This window comes from Grammomys surdaster, unplaced genomic scaffold, assembly GCF_004785775.1.
Source record: "Grammomys surdaster isolate TR1022 unplaced genomic scaffold, NIH_TR_1.0 126131, whole genome shotgun sequence".
In the NCBI taxonomy this organism is placed as follows: domain Eukaryota; kingdom Metazoa; phylum Chordata; class Mammalia; order Rodentia; family Muridae; genus Grammomys; species Grammomys surdaster.
Window position 1 is genome coordinate 2,449,508 of NW_021620939.1, and position 23,747 is coordinate 2,473,254.

General features: G+C 40.7%; 1 protein-coding gene and 1 pseudogene across 2 annotated transcripts in view; one reads left to right on the plus strand and one right to left on the minus strand.

Annotated features, from left to right (window-relative positions):
* Positions 1–23,747, minus strand: part of Dnajc13 (DnaJ heat shock protein family (Hsp40) member C13) — a 105,739-nt gene that overhangs the window by 13,851 nt on the left and 68,141 nt on the right. For both annotated transcript variants that reach the window (XM_028756581.1, XM_028756582.1), the window contains exons 34-50: positions 22,406–22,521; positions 21,268–21,346; positions 19,323–19,458; positions 17,283–17,467; positions 15,443–15,517; positions 14,450–14,569; positions 13,515–13,694; positions 12,238–12,405; positions 10,332–10,445; positions 9,336–9,452; positions 8,058–8,235; positions 6,177–6,268; positions 4,155–4,254; positions 2,070–2,144; positions 1,628–1,740; positions 361–530; positions 207–249 (exon numbers count right to left, since the gene is read on the minus strand). In XM_028756581.1, coding sequence (XP_028612414.1) covers positions 207–249; positions 361–530; positions 1,628–1,740; positions 2,070–2,144; positions 4,155–4,254; positions 6,177–6,268; positions 8,058–8,235; positions 9,336–9,452; positions 10,332–10,445; positions 12,238–12,405; positions 13,515–13,694; positions 14,450–14,569; positions 15,443–15,517; positions 17,283–17,467; positions 19,323–19,458; positions 21,268–21,346; positions 22,406–22,521 — 2,061 coding nt within the window. The remainder of the gene's footprint in view (positions 1–206; positions 250–360; positions 531–1,627; positions 1,741–2,069; positions 2,145–4,154; positions 4,255–6,176; positions 6,269–8,057; positions 8,236–9,335; positions 9,453–10,331; positions 10,446–12,237; positions 12,406–13,514; positions 13,695–14,449; positions 14,570–15,442; positions 15,518–17,282; positions 17,468–19,322; positions 19,459–21,267; positions 21,347–22,405; positions 22,522–23,747) is intronic.
* On the plus strand, positions 15,779–16,912 carry LOC114611897 (annotated as a pseudogene).

Sequence of the window (23,747 nt, forward strand, 5' to 3'; positions counted from 1 at the left end):
AATGTAGCCTACAATAATGCTTTAGCCATTTAGTTCAAATGTCAAGTATTACTACTTTTACACGTGTTTGAAGCCTGGCTTTCCAATGGGCATATCCATGTATCTTAAGAACAGAGTAACTAATAGCTACAGGCTGACAAACTGACTCAACAGGAATTAAAAATAACAACAACAACAACAAACCAAACTATAAAAGTGTAGTTTACCTTCCAGTTTACATCAGGGTTGTCCCGTTGGTTTTTAAAGTGCCTTGAGGGAGGAAAGAGAGTAGGAACACTAAACTTTCGTATACCAACCTTCAGAACAAGTGCTGTGGGGATAGGCAGAGAAGCCTGCCCCCAGGATCCCACCTGTACTTACTCCAGCATCATCTCTCTCACAGTTGTGGAAACCTTATCTCTGGAGCTGTCGTTCCAGATCAGCTCTGGATTTTCGTGAGTTCCCTCAAATATATGCACAGCAGCTTCAGGGCTGTCTCTCATGGCATCCATGAATACACTGGGCAGAAATTTCATTAATGTAATTCGAACCTAGGGGAGGAAGTTCAGAGTTTTAAGGCTAGAGGAAACATCTCAACATCTGACTTATTCCAAGTTTTCTAAGACAGAGCAACAGTGCAATCTATTCCACAGGTTAGATCAGTAACAGCACAAGACCTGGAGAGGAGGAAAGAGAAATCCTGGTCAATGCCAAGGTAACCTTAACAGGACAAGCTGCCATTCTTATCCATCCAGTTACTCCTCTGCAACCCGCAGTTAAGAAACCTGGAAACACTCCAGCCAGGCATGGCACCTTACACCTGCCATTTCAGCACACATGAGGCTGAAGTCAGAGGACTGATAGGAGTTCAAGGCAGGTTAGGCTATGTAGGGAGTCCCAGGCCAGCCTGAGCTACAGTGTGAAGAACTGTCATAAAACAGAAGACTACTGATGGATCAACTGACCAGCCAACCAACATATACACCCAAGAAAAAAAACAGAAGCCCTCGTGTGAGGTTTCCAGAATACCCTCTCTGTACAGGTTCATGTATGTGCAATACAACCATCAGTTTAGCAGTTGAATGAATGGCCCATCGTTCATCTGTAAGCAGTGGTTTGAAGTTATATAGCCTTTCTGGTGCAGAAAATTTAACTTGACCCCTAACCTGCTGTCCACACTTGACTGAAGATTTATACACAGCTGACTGTATCCTAATCCTCTGGTATATGCCTGTGCTCCACAGCTGCCCAGGACAGGACAGTGGCTTGGCCTACACACCATCTGCTGTGGCAATCTCCTCCCCAGCTCCTCCATGCTGGGTTTACAGGTCCATAGGGCCTGCACATCTTTGTATCTAGGTGCTGGGAATTCAAATTCAGGTGAGATTGTTTGCAAGGCAGGCAATGAAACCCAGGGAGCCACTTCCTCAGCTCAACCCAACTCTTCTCTTAGAGACTCTGTGTAGTGAGCAGCTATCACCCTGTTCCATGCTCTCTTGAGCTTTCTGAGTTTTTGCACAGGCTTCCCTAACACAGAGGAGCAAGCTCAGCTTCCACAGAAAAGCATTTCCTGTCTTTGTCATCCCAGACAGACATGAAATCCAATGGCATGAAATAATTACCAGAGTAACTGATGTTTTGTGCTTACCTTTGGACCTATTAGTTTATCTGCTGTCATTTTGGCAAAAAGTTCTGCTGTCTGGGATCGAACCTGTGGGTGTGTTGAATTGCAGAACATATCCAATAAATAAATCAAAGCTCCTATGAAAGAAAGAAGAAAAGACCAACGCTCAAATGCAGAGTGACTTTCTTATGAGTACAGCCTCTACCCACTTTCCATGTAATTTCAACTCATTGCATCTTATACTTTTGATCTCTGTCTCTGTCTTTTGATAAGGTCTCATTATTTTGCCCAGTTTGACCCAAAGGCCTTGACTCAAACGAGCCTCCTGCCTCAGCCTGTGCAGCTGGGAACCTGGGCCACCACAATGACTAGCCAGCTGCTTGAGGTTTTAGATGTCTAACAACACTTTCATGCATTCTATTTCACACACTGAGCTGGATGGATGAGAAAGAGCGGTGTACATTACCTTTTGCCATGGCTTCTTTGATTATCTTTGTATTTGATGCCAAAGCATACAGAGTCTCCAGAACAAGCTGACGGCCTGCAGAGCAAAAGACACATCAAGGGATTCATCAACCGTCAGCTTACAGTTACAAAAGCACCCACATGTGCAGACTCAGCCTGTATCACTGTGTCACATGACTGTACTTCACTTTCAGGGTAACCAGCACAGCAATTGAGCTATGGCTGTGCCGAGATGAAACTGAGGCCCAGCCCACCTGGCCCAAGGTCTTACAGCAAGTGGGTGGTCTGGGTTTCCCACCTATGTCTGCGTCCCTCTCAAGTCCACACTCATGACCACTATGTAACACTGTCTTCCTAACTCACTGTCCCCTTCATGGCCCCAACCACTACTTCCTAACATCCAGAGGACACCCTATTAGGCACCTAAGAGTTCTACCTATTGTTACCACCTTAGGAGAAAGAGATACCTGTAACACAGCTGCACTCTGAGGACACACCAGTGTCCTTCTAGACATAGCCTGCTCCCCTCAACCATGGATGCACTGGTGTTCATAGTCACGTGGGAATGACAGACAAGAGGCCAAAGGAATCAAGAGCTGACTATGAGGAGAGGCTGACAAGCACTGGCTCAGATTCAAACAATAGCTATGCTCCTTAGAAAGTGAGAACAGGCCCAAATATCTAAATAGCAGATATTTAACTTGTAAGAATAAAGTAGGGCTATGCTATATAAATGAAGCAGTAATACATTTATATTTTGTCTTTTGAGAAATTATTTATGTGTATTAACATTTTGCCTGCATGGATGTTTGTGCACCATGTTTGTGCCTGGTGCTCAGAGGTCAGAAGAGGTTGTTGGATGCCCTGGAACTGGATTTATGGTTGTGAGCTGCCATGCAGGTGCTGGGAACTGAACCTAGGTCCTCTACAAGAGCAACCAGTGCTCTAAAATGCTGAGCCATCTCTCTAGCTCCGAAATGTACATTTTGAAACTGCGATGTTTTACTTTACCTACTAGCTTGGTTTTGCATTAAGTCTTACAAAGCTTGAAAAAGAAAAGGAAAAACCACCTAAACCTGTAGGTATGGCAATAATAATCTGCAAATGTTTTTTTTTTAAGGTTGCCATTTTATTGTCCTCTTCCTCCTCCTCCTCCTCCTCTCTCTCTTCCTCCTCTTCCTTCTCTTCCTCCTTTTGAGTCAGGATTTCACAGTGTAACACTTGGCTAGCTTAGAACTCAGAGATCCATTTACTTCTATCTTCTGAGTGCTACCATTTTAAAGCTATTCCAAGTTTGCTATTTATTTAAAAAAAACAAAACAAACAAACAGTATTTAAGAAGAATACAACTCCATTCAATTAACTGACCATGAAGAACCAACAAACAATACAAGAAGATCCACAAAGGCCCAACTCTCAGACTAAAGGGAGGTAGAATTAAGGTACACACACAATCCAGAAGTTAGTGAAGTAGACTGGTAATCTATCACAGTATTTGTTTTGTAATTGGAACTATACTCCAAATGGCTGATACTTCAGTGACCTTCCACAAAACAACCTTAAGGCTAGAACCAGCACAATGACCAACTATTATGGTGGAAAACTGTACTGCTGTCAAGGAACTGGCATCAGTACTGTACTCAGGAAATCAGGCTGCTGTATTCTACAATCTCCTTGGTGATATCTCTATGGGTATTATATAAATAAATGATAACAGGCATAGTATTAAGTGCAAAGTAATCACTACCTTAAGCATACTTTGTAGTATCCCAAATCTTTTAATTAAAATACAGCATGGAATGCTGGCACATGTTCAGTTATTCATACCTAGGCTTTGTTTAACAAATTGACACTTCCAGGTTATTTTCCTGAGGGTTTAGATGTCTTTCGCTCCTCAGATTCTACTTTTATATAGAAAACAATGGATTTTCATAATTAGAAAGACAAATCTAATATAGTGACTACTACTTCAACTACTCCAAAACTCAACATGGATGACGTGTGTCTGATTTTTATCAACTGTCAACTGCTGTCCCCTATGAGCTGTCATGCTGTGGTTTCCAGAATCATCAGTGCATTTACTTACTTGATGGCAGCGAGTGTAGAAGAGCCAACAAGTTGGACAAAACCATGGATTCTGCAATGTTATTGACACAGTCTTGGTTGGATGTCACTATATTGACAACCTGAAAATTAATTAACAGGACGTTAAATAATTGTGACCCTAAAGTAAATGAAGTGGTGGTTTTATAAAAGTGACAAACATGTTTGGAAGACAAAACACTTAATTTCTCGAAGAGTTTAATTTCAGAAGACTGGCTCTTAACGTGATCATCTGAGAAACCTTCTGTCTGACATTGAATGCTCCCCTCCCCCTGAACTATGGTCACAGATGGGGAGCAGTTAGGGAGGACAGGTCTTCACTATGACTCTCTCTTGCCTTAGGAAGAAGTATCCTTAGTAGCTAATACAACAAGCTGCTCTAACTTCCATTATAAAGAAATCAATGTATTTTTCTTTCTCTAGCCACTGTTGAATATAACTAAAGACTGATGCCACTTGAACCACTTTTAGCACTTCAGAACACTGTATTCTATATCTAATCATGTTTGCTTAAAAAGTTATAAGATGTAGCAGAGGGCTGCCTTGTCTAGCTTCAGTGGGAGAGGATGAACCTGATCCTGTAGAGACTTGATGCCCCAGGATTGGGGAATGGGGGAGTACTCTCTCAGAGTTGAAGGGGATGGGCTGAATAACTCTGGGAGGGAGGACTGGAAGGGTGGTGGCAATATTTGAGATGTAAATAAATAATACATTTAAAAAAAGTTACGAGATGGCTAGGTGGTGCTGGCACATGCCTTTAATCCCAGTACTCAGGAGGCAGAGGCAGGTGGAGAGTCTACAGAGTGAGTTCCAGGACAGCCAGAGAGACACAATAAACTCTGCCTGGACCCCCCCGCCAAAAAAAAAAAAAAACAAAAAAAAACAACCCAAAACTCTGAAGGAAGCAAATGCTCTCAACAAAAAATGCTTGTTAACACTTTCTGACATTTTTTTTTTAAACTTTATTTATTTATTTATTATAAGTACACTGTAGCTGTCTTCAGACACCCCACAAGAGGGCATCAGATCTCATTGCAGATGGTTGTGAGCCACCATGTGGTTGCTGGGATTTGAACTCATGACCTCTGGAAGAGCAGTCAGTGCTCTTAACCACTGAGCCATCTCACCAGCCCCTTTCTGACATTTTTAAGGACTGTTCTGTTAAGGATGTGATAGGCTGAGAAATGTAATCTTAGGACACATTATACAGTGTTGTTTGCTTGTTTTTAAAAGCTATTCTGTACCGGCTCCTGCAGGGTTGAAAGTGGTATTTTCAGTAATAAACCATGTGTTGTGATGACAGGGCCATCTGAGGATGACCTCAAGACCTTACTCTGAGTGTTGCGATGACAGGGCCATCTGAGGATGACCTCAAGACCTTACTCTGAGTTGTCTGGACAAACACTAGCATGATCAGGGGCTTCCTGATCCTGTCAACAGCTGCAACCTAAACAGCATCTTATGGTTTCATTCTTTTTGGGAAAGGGCCTCCAACTTCTCTGGGAGGCTTACCTCCCAAGGGCTTGTGATATCCTAACTCTCCAACAAGGGTCTGCAAGCCTTGTTGAAACTGTGCTATGCTGTGCTATGTGTACAACAGAGAGAGAGAGAGAGAGGGGGGGGGAGGTATTGTTATGTTTAGGACATGTCCTGGTCATAGTACATCCTTCTGTGGGCACCAAGACAGGGAACTGCCTTTTCCTCTGGCTGATCTGTTGCTACTAAATGTTCGAGTAAAAAAGCCTAGTCCCTAACACACTGTAAGGCCCTGAAGCATGTGAAGGCCACGCCTACAGACAGAACCACCCCGAATGACAGCATCCAGCATTTGCTCTTTCAAGTTATATTCATACTTACATTAATTCAATACATGATTCTGGCCTAATAGACAAAGTGAATATAACAGACGGGCTTTCATTAGCTTTAGATAATGATTAATCAAGTCTCAAACCATTGACAGTAAGTGGTAGGAAACACAACATTCCTTAGCACAAAACATCTTTACCTCTAAGGCCAGCTGCTGCACTTGACCAGCTCCATGGACTCGGAGAAGAGAAAATATTAACTTAAAGTGTCCAATGCATTCACTTTCAGAACCTAGGGAATAAGAAGAAGCAGCTGTTTCATTTACAAGAGGTACAGTTGCAGGCTTTTGCCAAACACAGCCACTGGCTGTGAATTGTGTCTTGAAACTCTGAAGGGCATCTGGAAGCTGTCCGGGGTGTTAAGCCATAAATAGCAGAACATTAAGAGTTTCTTGGCTTTGCTTCTATGCCTACCTCTAGCCCCAGACTAAAAACAAGAAAAATTTCAGATAATCAGACCAAATACAACTCACAAATGTTAAACAGAATAAGGTAACTTTAACCATTCCTTCTACTAGTGGTTTCCACCTACAGCCCACAGGCTGCATGAGCCTCCAGACACACATAAATGCAACCCCAACACCATGTAAAGTGAACCAAAACACTGGGGGGCTTGGTGGTGGTGGTGTTTTGGGGAGGGGGGAACAATGACGACGAGTCACTTATTTTCTCACTTGAATTCTGATGATGATAATGATCTGCAATGTTCAGACTGGGCACAGTTGTATCTAGACCTTAAGATTATCCCTTCCCCCAACCTAACTGAATTTTGGGAGAATCTGACATCATTTAGCCTTTAACTAAAACTGGACCAGAAGTCTGCCACATGAAGACAACATAACAAAGGATCTGATATGCATGCACCAAGGATTTCTCCTGAGAGAACACTGATGTTTCCACTCTTACCCACTTCAGTACGAATCCTACACACCTGCTACACTCTTGTTAGTTAAGCCCACTGCCTGCTACTGCACAGGTATAAAACCTATAATCTTTTGAAGTTCTAGATGCCTTTATCCCCAACAAACCGGCAAACATCAAACCACATGTCAATATGGTAGAAGTCACTACTAATCACTGGGATTCAGGAGAGCATGGAGAATACGCGTCCCAACACAAGACCATCACAGTGGGATTGGAGCTAGGTTCCTCTGCTTGCCCTGCCTTGCTGCTTTACTAGTGCAGATCACAAACTTCCTGTGCTCAAGTCTCACTGGGCCTCAAAACACCAGCAGTATCTTACAATGTCAACCACAACAATACAGAATGATGCTCTCTCTGGGTTTTAAAAGTCCTTAATTTTTCTAATATTGTTACTAGTTATTTGAATAAAACTGGCAAATGCCAGAAAGCCAAAAATTATAATAGCACTTCAATATTCCCTGAAGAAGGTAAATAAATACCTTGAAGAAATTTGAACTGAATTTATGTTGTGTAGGGTCTCATTGCTGGCATAAGTTAGAAATGAAGGATGTGTTGAGGTTATAGCTTTAACTGCACCGTACCCATCCAGAGCCAGGTGCTTTGGTGGTTATCTGGAACCTTTTGGATGTCCTTTGAAAGACATTCAAGAGAAGAACTCTTAGTCTTTTTATTATTTCATTTTTTACACAAAGAAACTTCAGGCAATTTTTTTAAAAAAATATGAGTATTCATATGCAAATAGCACTGTGTTAAAGACCAAAAAGGCAACATTTAGATCATCTAATAAATAAATCCAAGCATGTAAATGTTTAATCTATACTGGTAATGTGAAATTTCACACTAACAAATAATATTACTACAGTTTATTCTTTCTTAAACATGAATTCTTCTAAACATGGTCCCCAATGTCTCTCCCAGGCTTACTTACAGGCAGGAGACAATAATAAAGTCAACTCCTCCCTTTATCATTACATCACATGGAGCAGAAGAGACAATGTGATTTTCCCTGAGTCTCCACAATGAAATGGAGAATGTTCTGGAACTCCCGTTGCTCTGTTGTAATGGTGGTGCTATGAATCAAGGGGACAATCACACACCTGGGTTGTATTTGATCACATTTCTCAGAGCCTCCAAAGCCATTTCCACTCTTGGTAAGCGGTCTCCGTGTTGCTCCGACTCCACTTTTGCAGCATGGGTGATGGCCATGAATGTGTGGAGGTACTGGGCCTGAGAGCCTATGTAATCCAACAGACTTGCAGCAAACTCTTTTGGAACCTAAGCCAAGCACATAAATGTTTAAATGTGTCATTGTAATAGCCTATCCTGAAGATTTTTAGAGTAAAAGAAAGAACCTCAAGAAACAGGATGGGTGTGATTAAACTGTAAATACAAATGAACACAGCTGTGTATACAGTACTCCATCAAGGAATGGGAAAAGCCAAAACCGAACAAAATTTACCTCATTTTCTGACATTTTCCACACTTTTACCAGTATCTTGGTACAAGTGAGTACGATATCTGTCCCCTTTACCAATCTAATAAGAGCATACATAATGTGTTTTTTTTTTACAATTATGTTGTATCTTTATAATATAAAAAAGTATATATAGTTACAACAGAAATTCAGGGGTTAGCTCTCCAATGGCCTTTGCCAACAACTTAACGTACTTTATTTGCTAGCTAGTTAAATATACTAATCCTGTGAATAATAATATACATTATATTTTGGTAAATGGCAATTTCAAGAACAAGTTCTAAAACAAAGCATTATTTCTCACTCAACTTGGTGGTGAGTGTCTATAATCTTAGGTACTTGGGGGGCTGAGGCAGGAGAATTTTGAGTTCAAGGCTAGCTGGGCCACAAAGCAAACACATGTAATGATTTACTTCTCTTTTTACAAGCTATTCAATTACAAAATTCTTGCCTTCCTCTCAAAGCAGGAAATAAATAAGAGTAGCTAAGAAACAAGTAGCTGTTTATGTGTTTCATGAAACTTGATTTTTCAACAATGTGACCTATGGTTCTCAACCTTCCTAATGCTGCCACTACTTAATATACTTCCTCATGTCGTGTTGCCCCCCAACCATACGTTATTTCTTTACTAGTTCTTAACTATAATTTTGCTATTATGAATCATAATGTAAGTTTCTGATATGCAACCCTGTGAAAGGCTGTTTGACCCACAGGTTGAGAACCACTGAATTCAATAAAGAGGCTCATCAGCTGTTAAGGGTTACATACCTACCCAGGATAGCTTCTAAAGAACTCAGCCAGTAAAGAGGTATTAATTCTAATCTGTAAAATGTGAAAGGGTCACTAGACCTCAGTAGGAATGATCAACAGCATCAGACAAAATTAAAAACCAAGCACTTACCTCTAGCTGGAAAGTTGGGACTTCATTATAGACTCTAACAAAAATCTCACCCACAATAAGTTCTTTGGCATGTTCACTGTAGACAAATTCTGCCCCATAAGTTTTGTCACAATCGCCCTTTTATAAAAAGAAAAACAAGACTGTTAGATGTAAGAATTCAATGTCCAGTTTTAAAATCTACCCCACTTTGTCTAATAATGTACTGAATATGTCAAGAAGGGCACTCACTCTAAGAGAGGACAAACATGATGGGACACACATGCTAGTACGGCTGGAACAGGCAGTGACAGAGTACTTTACTTCTGCTAGATTACCAGGGCTCATCCTGAAGTCTCAGAAGAACACTGGATGACGCAAGAATTAGAGCTGGCAGATAAAGCATACTATGGCACTGCTCTTCTCCTCATTCCTCCAGTGGACACTTGGCTCGGCCACACTATGGGGTGTGTGTGTTTGTGTGTGTGTGTGTGTGTGTGTGTGTGTGTGTGTACACACGCACACAGCACAGTATAGTCAGACTGGGGGTTACAAGTAATAAACTGAATTAAAGTGCCCAATTCTCCCAGTGCATTAATATCGTAAACAGATGTTAACTGTTCGGAAGTAGTGACAATGAGAAAATCCTAATGTAGTATTTTAAAAGTTTAAATACATGTGTGTGCCTGTCTGTGTGTGTTTGTACAGGTGAGTCTAAGGGACTTTGAGGCAGATGTACCAGAGATCTCCCTGGTGCTGTAGTTACATGAATTATGAGCTGCTTATAGGGTTGGGAATACAGCTCTGGTCCTCTGAGGAGCAGTAGGTGCTCCCAGCTGCTGAGTCATCCCTCATACCCTAGAGGACTACTTCATACACCACCAGGCTATCCTTGAAATGGCCAGCTAAGCGGTGGTTAGAGCTGCTGACTAAACATTTAATTGGTGAATAGCACATTGCTTCATCAAGACTCATTCCACCAGAATAAGTCACCTAAGGAAATATAAAACATTAACATACCTTTTTGATCATATTTTCTTGTTGTGACTCAAGAAACTCAAGCAGTTCTGCCCTTGTAGAGTTGTTCCACATCAAATACGGGCTCTCTGTGTTGCTGTTGAGCATCTTCAGGATCTAGGGAGACAGTATTACAGTTAAGTAAGGGGCCCTGAGGTAACAGACCTGGATGAGTACCCCTGTCAGTCAGACCAGCTTGCTGATGCTCTCCTCCTTGCAGTTAAGAAGAACCAAGGCTACAAAAGCTGTCACAGCTCTTATATGACTAAATGTGAAACTGGGACTGAAATCTGAGCCTTATTTCAAGCCACTCACCAGACTTAGTTCTGCTCGTGAAATGTACTGTCTTAAGTATTTAGTTAGCAATATTTCTAAAACAGCCACAGCATACTTCTTTCACATACATATACTTGAAAACAAAATCTATGTCTTAGAAAGCACACTGTCAAGAAAGGAAAATAAAGCGGGGTGGGGGTGGCAGCTTGAATGGCCTGTCTCTGCCCTGACTCAAGGCTACAGCTGAGGAGCTCTGCAGGCAGACAGACGGTGCTTCCCCTCGGCTCTCTGCAGCTCGCAGTATAAACGCATTCCACATCTCGAGTGACTCATTTCCAAAGCTCTAGGCCAGGAAGAAAGTAGAGTATGTGTGGTGGTTTGAATGCGAATGGCCCCTTAGGCTCATATATTTAATGTCTGGTTCCCAGCTATCAGAACTGTTTGGGAAGGGTTATAGCCTATGCAAGGAAAATAAATGATGAGAAAAATTCTCACTCATAGATCTAGCAGTTTAAAATAAATATCTCATTAAATATAGATATAAATTATAGAAAGACTTGATTTTGAAATAAAACATTTTAAGGCTGTAGACAGTAGTCATGAACTTGCTGGTATTTCTGAGGAGGATGTTTGCAGTCAGCAAAAAGCATCAAACCAGAGAGTAAAAGATCCAGCGGAGAACACCGCTTGTTCCTTCTTACGGGAACTGCATCCTCATACAGACTACTGCAAGCATTTGCAACTACAAAACTAGTGAAGGCTTAAACTCTACAAGCATTTGGAATTTTAGAAGCCTGAGGACATTCTTCCTCACAAAAGTAATAGACAACAAAAATAAAAGAAGAAAAAAAAAAGAAGAGGAAAAAGAAAAATCGGTCCTTTGTTGTATGCTCCCAGGATGAACACAGCTAACATCTGGTGCGTATCCACCACTCCATTAGTTTTCTGCCACCAAATACAGGGTCTGACCTGTTCACTTAGTATCTTTGTTGTTTTATTTTTGAGCAGGTCTCATTTTGTAGCCAAGGCTGGCCTCTACTTAATCTTTGTTTATGAACAACCTAAGTGCTGAATTAAACCTTTCAAAATCTTGAAGCTTTTCTTACGTAAAGCACTCAGCACGTACTTAGTGTAGCTTTACAGTTTAATTATTCAACGCTCTTTTCTTAGATTGCTTCCCAATGCCCTTACAAAGAGACACGCATGTTGGAATGCTGCTGAAGTAGTGCTTATTTTTATCATGAAATATGCATAAATACTGATGTATAAATACATTTATGTAGCAGAAGACTAAACTATGACTTGTAAGAGACATCTAAACAAACTTGGTCCCTGACTGGAAACATCACTGCAAACACATTCTCTTGTCTGAACCCTTTGTGACCCAAGGTTGGTAAGAATTATAGTAGGCTCTATTACTGAGAAACATGAAGCTAATTCTCCATCCCAGAGGTTAAACTCCAAGGTGTGTTGTCACTGCCATAAACCCGCAATACACTCGTTTTCCTGGCCGAGATAACAAGCATGTGCATATTCAATTCTCAGGTTTCTTAGAGCACTAGGGATTATTCTGGTCCTTTATTACTTAAAGGACTTTCACTATTCCCAAACCCTGGCTAGCGCTAGTCCATACCTCAGTAGTACTAGCTACAGCTAGTTTTCGAGCAATGTAGGGCGTCAGCATGCCAGCTAAACTCTTCCTTACAGTTGGATTTTCTGGGGTTGCTTGGTCTTCGGGCAAATACCCACCAAGGCGACTCAGAGCATGGACACTGAGTTTGGCCAGACTGTTGGCTACTTCCTGTTATAAAACAATAAGACATTAAAGTATGTATATATGTCTCCTTATATTAGTGACACAACAGAAACATTTTAATGATCAAAATGGAAACAGCCAGCACAGGAGTATCAAATTACCATCACACAGCTGGTGCATTCGAGATTTCTTTTGTTTGTAAACAGGGAACCCCTTAACACCTGCATGTTCATTTGTATCCAATGCAGTGTCTTACAGAATCACTTGAAAGCAGGAGGAAGAGGAAGAGATAGTGCTATGGTGTGTATATGCTCAGCCCAGGGAGTGGCACTATTAGAAGATGGGGACCTGATGGAGTAGCTGTGTCACTGTGGGTGTGGGCTCTAAGACCCTCATCCTGGCTGCCTGGAAGCCAGTATTCTGCTAGCAGCCTTTAGATGAAGATGCAGAACTCTCAGCTCCTCCTGCCCCATGCCTGCCTGGATGCTGCCATTTCCTGCCTTGATGATAATGGACTGAACCTCTGAACCTGTAAGCCAGCCCCAATTAAATGTTATCCTCTATGAGAGTTGCCTTGGTCATGGTGTCCATGCACAGCAGTGAAGCCCTAACTAAGGCAGATGGTAAGGCAGGCCTGACTGATAGATTTACATGATGGAAATATGAACAACTACAAATATAAACCAAGAAGTAAAAAAAGATAAAAAAAACCAAAAACAACTATAAAAATCAGACAAGTACAAAGATGTTGTGAAGAGCTAGTCCCAACATCTTGATATATTATTGTCTTCCTATTATATAAACTGCATAAACAATTCTGAAATCATAAAACTGACTCTGAGTAACTGAGGAAATATTTTATCATCTCTGTTCCTTAGATTCCCTTGCTTTAATTAAATCCCTCAAACACAAATGGTTAAAACCCAAAGCGGTTGGGTATGGCGGTTGGGTTGTATAGCTACAATCCCTGCATTGGAGAGCTGGAGGCAGGAGGATAGTCTGGGCTGTGCAGTGACTCTGAGGTCACTATGGATTGTATTTTGCTAGCGTCAGGAGCAGTCAACAGCCACCTAGAAACACAGCATCTCTAAATGGCTCAAGCTTTGCTTCCCAAAAACTTACTAAAAGCCTACGTGGGTTTGGGCTAAAGTTACCTGCTGGTTTGTTTCTTCATTTTTCTGAATGCCACTCTCTTCTAATGTATAGTCATAGTTAAACAGATAAACAAGCAGATACCACAAAATTCCAGCCTGAAATAGATGTGTCTGTAGCCAGAAATCCACAGCAAAAGAGCTGACACATTCTACTGCGAGGGCGGCCACCCGTGGGATACACTGCAAGGAGAAGAAAGAACTGACTTGCAGGGTGAAAACACTGCCAAGGGAAACCAGCAATGGGCATGGCCCAGCTAGCTATCTCTTTGTACAAAACACTGCATAGTGTGCAAAGACTCAGACAATCCACTTTCTTGACTTTCAACTAAATGCAATAAAGCATCAACAGCAACACTGTTAATACAATCGGAGGTGTGAGCTTCACATCAGCATCCTCGTTCCTACTAAACCTGAAGGCATCAAGCAGAAGGAACTGAGGAACTCTGATCAGGTTCGCCAGTCCCAGCTGCCTCATTCCAAGGTCTGTGCCTCCATCCCTTCTACTCAAGGCAGCTGAAGTCTCTCTTGCTAGTCAGCCATAGGATCTTCAGAGCTGGCTTCTCAGCAGTTTCCTAGGAATCAGCACATTCTTAGATCTCAGAAGCCTTCATAGTCAGCAGTGACTGGACCACAGGTTTTACAAAGTCCTGCCCTTTTATTAGATTTTAGTCCCATCCTCTCTTTTCTTCTTTGGAAATTAAGTCCGACTCATTTCTTCCAGCTATGTCACTCCAGTGTTACCTTTTGTGTGCCAGAATAGGAACAAACCCCATCATGTACAGCAATGTTTCTACAAGGATACTTAGAGATACAAGTGATTTACTTAAAAATAATTTTAGGTAAGCACATGGCTGTAAATCAAACACTGGCTGTTTGAAAGAAAACCCATGGTGAGTATATCCAGAAAGGACAGGTGTGACAGGTGTGAGCTATACCTTGCCAAAATACAGCACCCGGCAGAGGTCCTTGATGATGCCAGGCATCTCTGTGATCTTCTCCCGGCACTCTTCAAACTGGGCGGCCACACTGTAGCATCTACTTATGTGTCCACACACCTGCAGACAGCACAGGAGACAGAAGCAGTCACATATGCAGGACACAACAAGACACACAGATGTGAGATGGTGCTTAATATCATATGGGATGCTCTACTATTAAACAGGATATTTTGACTGAATTAGCAGAAATCTTAAGACTTCTTATAGGTGCAGAAGCCAGCATACCATGGACAAAACACATCACAACCTGTTTTTGTGCCACCACTGAGCCAAGAATACTTTTCTTCTTTAAAAATGTTAAAAGTGTTATTAAAAAACCAATAAAATGCAAAGGATTATATACCAGAGAATGAAAACTTAATCCCTTATATGCTTGCTCAACTTTTATTTTAAAAGAGCTCATGGGATTCTTAGTTAAGGTGTTTTTGTGTATTTATTAACAGGGCACGATACTGTAAATTCTTCTCATATAAGCCACTTCAACATAGCATCTGCAACTCAAAGCCAGTACTCAACTGATTTATATGCTAAGCCTAGAGAAATGAAGGGCCACACAAAAAGCCATGCTCTGTAATTTAGTGAATTTATAATGGGTTTTCTACCAAAAAATCAAGCTCTTTCAACCTCCACAAACAACAGCCAGTTAATATACTTGGTGGAGGACAGGGGAGGAAACTGGAGAGGTGCAGAGGGGAGTGAAGCGAGAATGACAGAAGGACGAGTGTGTGAAGCTGCTGACGGAGACTGAGGGCCAGCACACTGCACTCCACCTTCTTTAGAAAGAGGAAGGTGACTGCAGCAAGAACAGTCAGAGCTCCCACTGCTGCAAACCTGCTTGAATCACACCTGCAGCCCACGCTCTGGTGAGAAACTTAGTAGGGTGGGAGGCTGATGTCTGAACTGCCCATCTATCATGGAGCTTAGCCTCACCTGCACTGACATGTCACTTGGCTTACTGGAGCGATTCAGGACAGCCACACAGCGACTAAATGCCTCCTGTAACACCTGTCAAGAAAGAAGTATGCCATTAACTCTGTGTCTGACTTGAAAGGTAAAAAGCCTTTTCTAGCAGGGGTAAGAACACATAACCTTTTAATATTACATGTTTGGTAACTAAGCAATAACTCAATTGACATATGTTAAATAAGCAGGTTAAAAAAAAAAGGGCCTCAGGTGTTTGCTGCTTATTAAAAGCATTCCCACTTCCTTTCTGCTCTTTGACACTGCCAAGGAAGCATCGCTGAAGGCTCGAATCACCCTGCCCTCATGTCTCAGTCAGAGTCTTCCAAGGACTGCGAACAGCTGTGGAAGCTCTTCATCAGAGGACTGAGCTTCAAAACAACCGATGAGAGTCTGGGGAGCCATTTTGAGCAATGGGTAACACTAACCGACTGTGTGGTAATGAGAGATCCAAACACCAAGAGATCCAGGGGCTTTGGGTTTGTCACACATGCCACTGTGGACGAAGTGGATGCTGCCATGAAAGCAAGACCACACAAGGTGGATGGAAGAGTTGTGGAACCTGAGAACCCTGTGTCAAGATTCTCAGAGACCTGGTGCCTACCTAACTGTGAAAAAGATCTTTGCTGGTGGTGTTAAAGAAGACACTGAAGAACGTCACCTACGAGATTATTTTGAGCAGTATGGGTAAATTGAAGTTATAGAAATTATGACTGACAGAAGCACTGGAAAAAAGAGAGGCTTTGCTTTTGTCACCTTTGATGACCATGACTGTGGATAAGATTGTTATTCAGAAACACCATACTGTGAGTGGCCGTAACTGTGAAGTAAGAAAGGCTCTGTCGAAGCAAGAGATGGCTAGTGCTTCATCTGGCCAGAGAGGTTGAAGTGGTTCCGGAAACTTTGGAGGCAGTTTTGGTGGCAATGACAATTTTAGTCAAGGAGGGAACTTCAGTGGTCATGGTGGCTTTGGTGGCAGCCGTGGTGGTGGTGGATATGGTGGCAGTGGGGATGGCTATAATGGATTTGGCAATGACGGAAGCAGTTTTGGAGGTGGTGGAAGCTACAATGATTTTGGCAATTACAACAATCAGTCTTCAAATTTTGGACTGATGAAGGGAGGGAACTTTGGAGAGAGAAGTTCTGGCCCTTATGGTGGTGGAGACCAGTTACTTTGCTAAACCACAAAACCAAGATGGCTACGGAGGGTCCAGCAGCAGCAGTAGCTATAGCCAGGAAACAAAGCTTAGCAGGAGAGGAGAGCCAGAGAAGTGACAGGGAAGCTACAGCTTACAACAGATTTGTGAACTCGGCCAAGCACAGTGGTGGCAGGGCCTAGCTGCTACAAAGAAGACATGTTTTAGACAATACTCATGTGTGTGGGCAAAAACTCCAGACTGTATTTGTGGCTAATTAGTTTCTGTTCTGTGCAAAGTGTAAAGCATTCCAACAAAAGGTTTTACTGTAGAACTTTTTCACCCATGCTGTTGATTGGTAAATGTAATAGTCTGATCATGACGTTGAATAAATGTCATGATCAGACTATTTAAAAGTATTCCCAGGCACTACTTTATACTCAACATTATCTTTACCACCTGGGAACTCAGTACTCTCTGACTCCTACAGAATGAGCTCCCTTTTCCCTTTGATTTTGGCACTAGAATACACTCAGACTACTATGCTATGCTGTCTGCTGGAATAAAGGAAAAACTGTACTAAATGCATTTGTACTGAGAGATTCTGTATTGTCAAGAGCCATTTAATGTGCCTGGACAAGTGTAAAGATCAGCCGGTGGAAAGTTCCTATTACCTCTAACCCGTTCTCTCTTCTGAGCTCTTCAGCGTTGAGGGCTGAGCAGTTGACTGTGTGGAAAGCCAGCTCTGCAGCAGCAGGCAACAGTGGTGATTCTTTTGAAAAGAGGAGGTCATCTGAAGTCTCCATTGTTATAGTCCTAATTAGCATGGGGTATCCTGCATATTTATAAGGCTGTAACTCTAAAGTAACAGAAAGACATGTCAAGGTCATACCACAGCTCAGTTATGCTACCTCAAAAAATGAACAGTCCTTCTATTAAACATCTCCTAATTCACCTTTCCTTTTCAGTGAGCACATGTAACAAATTACAGTATTTTCCAGTACTTGCCATGGAAATAACTGATTTTGCAGAATATCTGCTTTCTGCCGTCCAGGTGACCTTTATAATTTCTCATCGGATTACACACTGTGAGACACAGCAAGTACTTCTGCAATCACACTGGCATTCAGCACACAACTCTCTGAAGAAGAATGAGATTCTGTGTGGAGTGCACATTAGCAGTCTGTGATCAGCTTCTAAGAACAGGCTCCTTGCTCTTTCTACTTTACTATTTGTTTTAAACATTTACAAACCCTGAAATATGAACTATTACTAGAAATACTAAATAGAAAATGTATTAACTATTTGCCCAATTCTGTTCTGATAAGTACAGTTAGAGGTGAAAGCTATCACCCAAGGCAGTGTTTACAAAAGAAAAAAAAAACTATTAAACGAGGCAAGGCTGTGCAAATAATCATTCATGATATATATTTTTAAATGTATTTTTTATGTATATGAGTGTTTTGTCTGCATTTATGTATGCATATGTATGCACGTCTGGTGCTCTTGGAGGCCAGGAGATGGAACTGGATCCCCTGGAACTAGAGGTTCAGATGGTTCACCTGCCATGTAGGTTCTGGGAATTGAACCTGGGTCTTATGGAAGTGCAGCTAATCTCAATCACTGAGCCACTTTTCTAGCCTCTTGAGCAATATTTTTCAACACGTCTGTAATTTCACTTGCAATAAGAATAAAGTATTTTTGTATTTTGAAGCTGATCAATAATTACCGGCCTTAAGTTATACTGTTTTAAGCTGACTTAAGAAGAAACAAAGAAAATATGTAGGTATGTGTGTTTAAAACAAATTATTCAAAGTTTTAATGCAGATTTGTAACCTCATTTTTAGTTCTGGAAACTATGTGTCTCTTTAAGACATATACCAACGTGCATCGAGCAAGCTCTCCTCAATGATCCAACTGCTACATTCCCAGCTGCCCCTTCCAAAATCCAACCACAATTCCCTCTCATCCTAAGTTCCCCAGACATCGCATGCTGTTCTCAAGTCCCCACCATGTGCTCTGCTTCCTTCTCTTTCCACATCATCTTACATCATTCTTAAGCCAATAGATTATCTGCGGTAAAAAATTCAACAAAGAATCAAATATTTCAACATACCTTTAGATACTCTGGGCTTTTAATTGCTAGGACTACATTTAGACAACTCTGAAATGACACTTATTTCACTGAAAACAGTGCTTTTCTAACTATTCCAAAGGACACAGCATCTTGAGAATGACAGTATGAAGTAGGAGATGGGCAATGGATAATCTTGCCAAGTTTCTTCTTCTAAGAACACTCAAACACGCTTAGTGTTTGTTCTCCACCTTCTGAGGCTAAGGGAGCCAGGTCAGGCAGTCTTTACATGCAACTGAAGATCATTAAATGGTCTTTAAATTTCTGATTCTACTTACTAACTTATATATAATTTAATGTGCTTGCTGCTAGATGGTAAAACACAGAACTAATCATGTAGCACCACAGACAGAAGCATCATTTGAGACGGAATAATGAAACCTTGTTGGCAAAGCAGAATACTGAAAACCACAGGCAGTGGAGAAGGCCCACAGCAAGTATTGCTTAAGACCTTCCTCTGGAAGACAACTGCTTTCCTGATCCAAAAACTCAATTCCCAGAGTCGTTTGTAATAACAGTTTCAAATCTGTTAGAGATTAGCTAGAAAATAAGCCACAATCTATCACGACAGAGGACTTACCTTCTTTATGGCGATTGAAAAGGATGCTCTGTGTTTTCAGAATTAAAATTATATTCTCTGGATCTGGACCATCCACTATTTTTGTTGACTTGGTACACAAAAATTCATATGCTTTATTTACTTTTTCAAACATGTCCTGTATGTAACCACAGACAATTAGGTTTTAATTGAAATTTTTCTAATTAAAACTTAAGACATAATTGGTACTTGGTAATTATAATTTATCAATTTCTTTAACTATTTTACCTTCACATTAAGAATTCATTCCAACTTCCATCTAGCTGACATACTGTAAGAGAGCACTACATTTTTTCCCCCTAGAAATATCCAAGGATTTCAATTTTATGTTTTGCACAAAAATTTAATATCCCATTAAGTGTACATGAACACATACTAAGGGCCTATGGATGTACCTTAAATGGTAAGGCGCTTGTCTAAAGTGCACGAAACCCCTGGGTTTAAAGTCCAGCACTGAGTAAGCTGGACACAGTGGTACATGCCTGTGATCCCAGAGGACAGGGGCAACAAAAGTTTAAGGTCCCCTGGCTATATGAAAGCTAGAGATTATCTTGGAATATGTCAGATCCTATCTCAAAAAACAAACAAACAAACAAACAAACAAACAAAAAACCAAAAACAACCCTCCCCGCAAACTCCCAAAATCCCAAAACAAAAAACACAAGAAAAACACCTAAACTTAATATATAACAGAGACTGACTCAATGGAGGAAAATTATTGATAAGAACTACTGCTAATTTTTGTCTGTGTGGGAGGGGTAGGGTGGAGGTGAGAGGAGGACCTGTGGGTTACTTGTGGGTTCTCTCTTGTCACTTTTGTGTACTAGGTTCTGTGGCAAGTACACTGACCTGCCAGACATTCCCAGTCTGGCTCCTAGTACTGCTGTTTACTGAGTGCTATGCCAAGCACTGTGTTCAATTCTGTTCTCTTATATCATCTGCAAAAGAGTTATGTCCCTGTGTACCCTCAGTGTCTTCATGAAGATCCTGCAACTCGGAGGCAGTGAATGGATTAGAAACAAAACACTGGTCAGTAGCAGCAGGAACCCTTATGTAAGGGCCAGACAACTGTCAGTTTCTCTACAATAGTTTTATTCGGTATTTATTATCTAAAAAGTTAAGCCTAGCAATCTGACAAATAATGTCAAACTTTCTATTTTATTTTTCTGATGAATTTGGATTGCTGTAAGTTCACAAAACAAAGCAATAACAACAAAAAACACATTAAACTAAACTCCTTAAACTAAAACTAAATAAATACAAAACAGAAACGAACCTAAAAGTCAACCAGGCCTTTAACTTTTAAAATGTTTACATTCATACAAGCAGCATCTTTTAAACATCAAGTCTTCCTTCTCAAAAACAACTGTATAATTCCAATTTCCTAATTCTTCACTTAAGTTAAGAATTTGGGTGTCAGCCAGGCAGTGGCGACACACACACCTTTAATCCCAGCACTTGGGAGGCAGAAGCAGTCAGATCTACAAGTTCAAGGCCAGTCTAGTCTACAGAGTGAATTCCAGAACAGCCAAGAGAAACCTTGTCTTGGAAAAAACAAAAACAAACTACAACAATAATGAAAGAAAGAGAGAGAGAGAGAGAGAGAGAGAGAGAGAGAGAGAGAGAGAGAGAGAACGAACAAACAAACAAGCAAGCAAATTTTGGGTGTCACTAGGGAAAAATCAAAACAAAAAAATCAAACTCCATGAACATTACTTAAGCTGTACGGTGATGATTATGATTATAAATTAGACATTAGAGTTAATTCTCAAACAGAAATGAATAAGGCTGGAGAATAAATCTGCCCTAAACATACTAGTCACAGACCTAGCCCTTCCAACAGACTGAGAAGCCCACCCACAGAGACAGCACGGGCTGTAGGTAGAGATCTGCTCATACTTAGTACGTAAGATGAGGCAGCACATACCCTTCCTTCGGGGTTCTTATCTGGGTGGTACTTCTGTGCAAGTCTAAAGTATGCTTTTCTGATCTTGCTTTCATCATGCCTGAAAGGAAAGAAATTGTTTATAAATACGGTAAGGCACATGTAAAAGGACTTATATAATCATCTAATGTGATGTTTGCAATACTCTTACCTCTGTATGTCAGGAACTGTATTATTAATCCCACATTTGGAATTGATCATGTATTAGTTATCCAATTAAGTCCAGTAAGATTTATGTAAGATTATATTTTTATGTTATCTTTATAGGTGAAATAAAAGCTAGAAGTCCCCTAAGCAAGGTTCAACTTGTAAAATTTAATTGTTTACAATATAGTTTTAATATTATCTTTTTTTTTTTTTTTTTTTGGTTTTTCGAGACAGGGTTTCCCTGTGTAGTTCTGGCTGTCCTGTAGACCAGGCTGGCCTCGAACTCAGAAATCCACCTGCCTCCACCTCCCAGGTGCTGGGATTAAAGGCGTGCACCACCACCGCCGCCCGGCTACCAGCATTGTCAATGAAAGTGGAAAATAAAGTGCAATATTATCTATTTAAAAAAAATTATAGAATTGTACTTGGGATTTGGTAAAGTAAGAAGTATGTTTTAAAATCCAACAATGTCAAAAGCCACTGCAACTTATATAATTTGGTTACTATATCATTAAGTAAGTAAGAAATCTTTACAAAGACATTTATTCTGTTCTTAACAACATGGCTATTAAGCCACTTTCTTCTACTGTGTGCAGTCACTAAAAACCTGCTAGGAATATTCCTCATCTGAATGTAGTGTCCTAGGCATACTTCCAGCAGACCTTCCTCAAGACAGCACACATTGTAGGAAGGAGTAGGATTCAAGTGTGTGCATGAGAGCCATGTGCCAGGTGAAGGCTAGGCCCACTGCACATTTTATTACTGTTCAAGTAAGAAAATGCAATGGGTACCAGCAAGAACATAAGAATGTAATCTGGTTAGTAAATCTGTAATGTCAAAGTCAGTGCCTAGAGTTCCAGATGATTCTCATAGGCCTTGTGTATAAGTAAATATAGCTTTTTAAATTTCATCTTTGATATTAATGTCTTAAGCTGAACAGGACAATTACTACTATAATAGTGAAATAACTCACAGCCCCTGGCCCGTAGGCAGACTAAGCACTTCATAAGCATCTTCTATGGACATCATAGGCGGCTTCTTTTCTACTTCCTTCTTCCAAGCATCAAGGGAATCTTTCAGAAGCTTAACCTTAAAGACAAAGGAGTAAAAAATCTGCATCCAGTAAAATAAAATAATTCAAAATATAATTTTAGATTCATATAATATTTGTGCTGTATTTATTTAAATCAATATTTCTAGGCTATTCAATCTTAACAATGTTGGCAGCCAGGTTACTTGTTACAGAATTTCCTTCTGTTTAAGTTATATTTTTACTCTTATCCAATGTATCTTAATAATTAACTTTTAAAGAAACATTCATAAAACACAGAAAACCTCACAATTTGTAAAAGATAAACTATACTAAGAAAGCAAGTACACTGTGGAACCTTTCTTAAGGTCACCTACATATTACTGATATGCGGACATTCAAACAAATGTAAAACAGAGAACTAACTGCCTCAGAAGGAGGGGAAGAGGAGAAGGCTAATACCTAGCCCAAACCTAGACACTAAACGAGTATACAGCTTTTCACAGCTGTCAGATTCTTTTTCTTTTTTTTTTTCTCTTCTTTTTTTTTTTTTTGATATAAGCCAGGCTGGTCTTGTAATCTTCCTGCCTCGGACTCCAAATGACAAGGAAACACAGGGGCTCCCTACCAAAGCTAATTCTTTAAAATCTGAAGAACACTAAAATGTAAGGTACATTTTCCAGTGAATCAGTGTCGGAGCTGACATTAATCATCTATCTCATTAACAAGCTTCCAAGCTTCCTCTCATTTCATGTAGAGTTCTAGCTCAACAAGTGCTGGGCTTGTCTTCATTTGGTCTTAGCACTGTGCAGAGGCAGTGACTTGTGGTACCAATGGCAAGCATTCTCACATCTTTTAGATGGTAAGTCCTGCTAGAGAAAGGAACAGCATGGCCACCCAGACCGACTTTATTCCAGCTTTCTACAGACGCAGGCCCCCAGGTTAGAGGAATCCCAAAGCCATGACAGGACTGGCAGAGAGCATACACAACAGGTCTGAACTCTTGCATATGTCGGAGCTATGCTATGTGAACACTCAGTTGTCAGAGGCTCCTGTACAGACAGCAGCTAACACTTCTATCACCATCACTTTAAAGATGAATCAAGGCTTGGTGAAATCAATGTCCCATAGAGCTGGGTACTGGCCAGGGTCTGAAACTTGTCTTGGTCATAAAAGATAAAAACTGTAAAAATTTAAATACCTTCCAGAATTCAAAATCTACCCAAAATGCATTAATAAACTATTCAGTACATACTGCTGGAGAGAGGGAGAGGGAAAAGGGGAG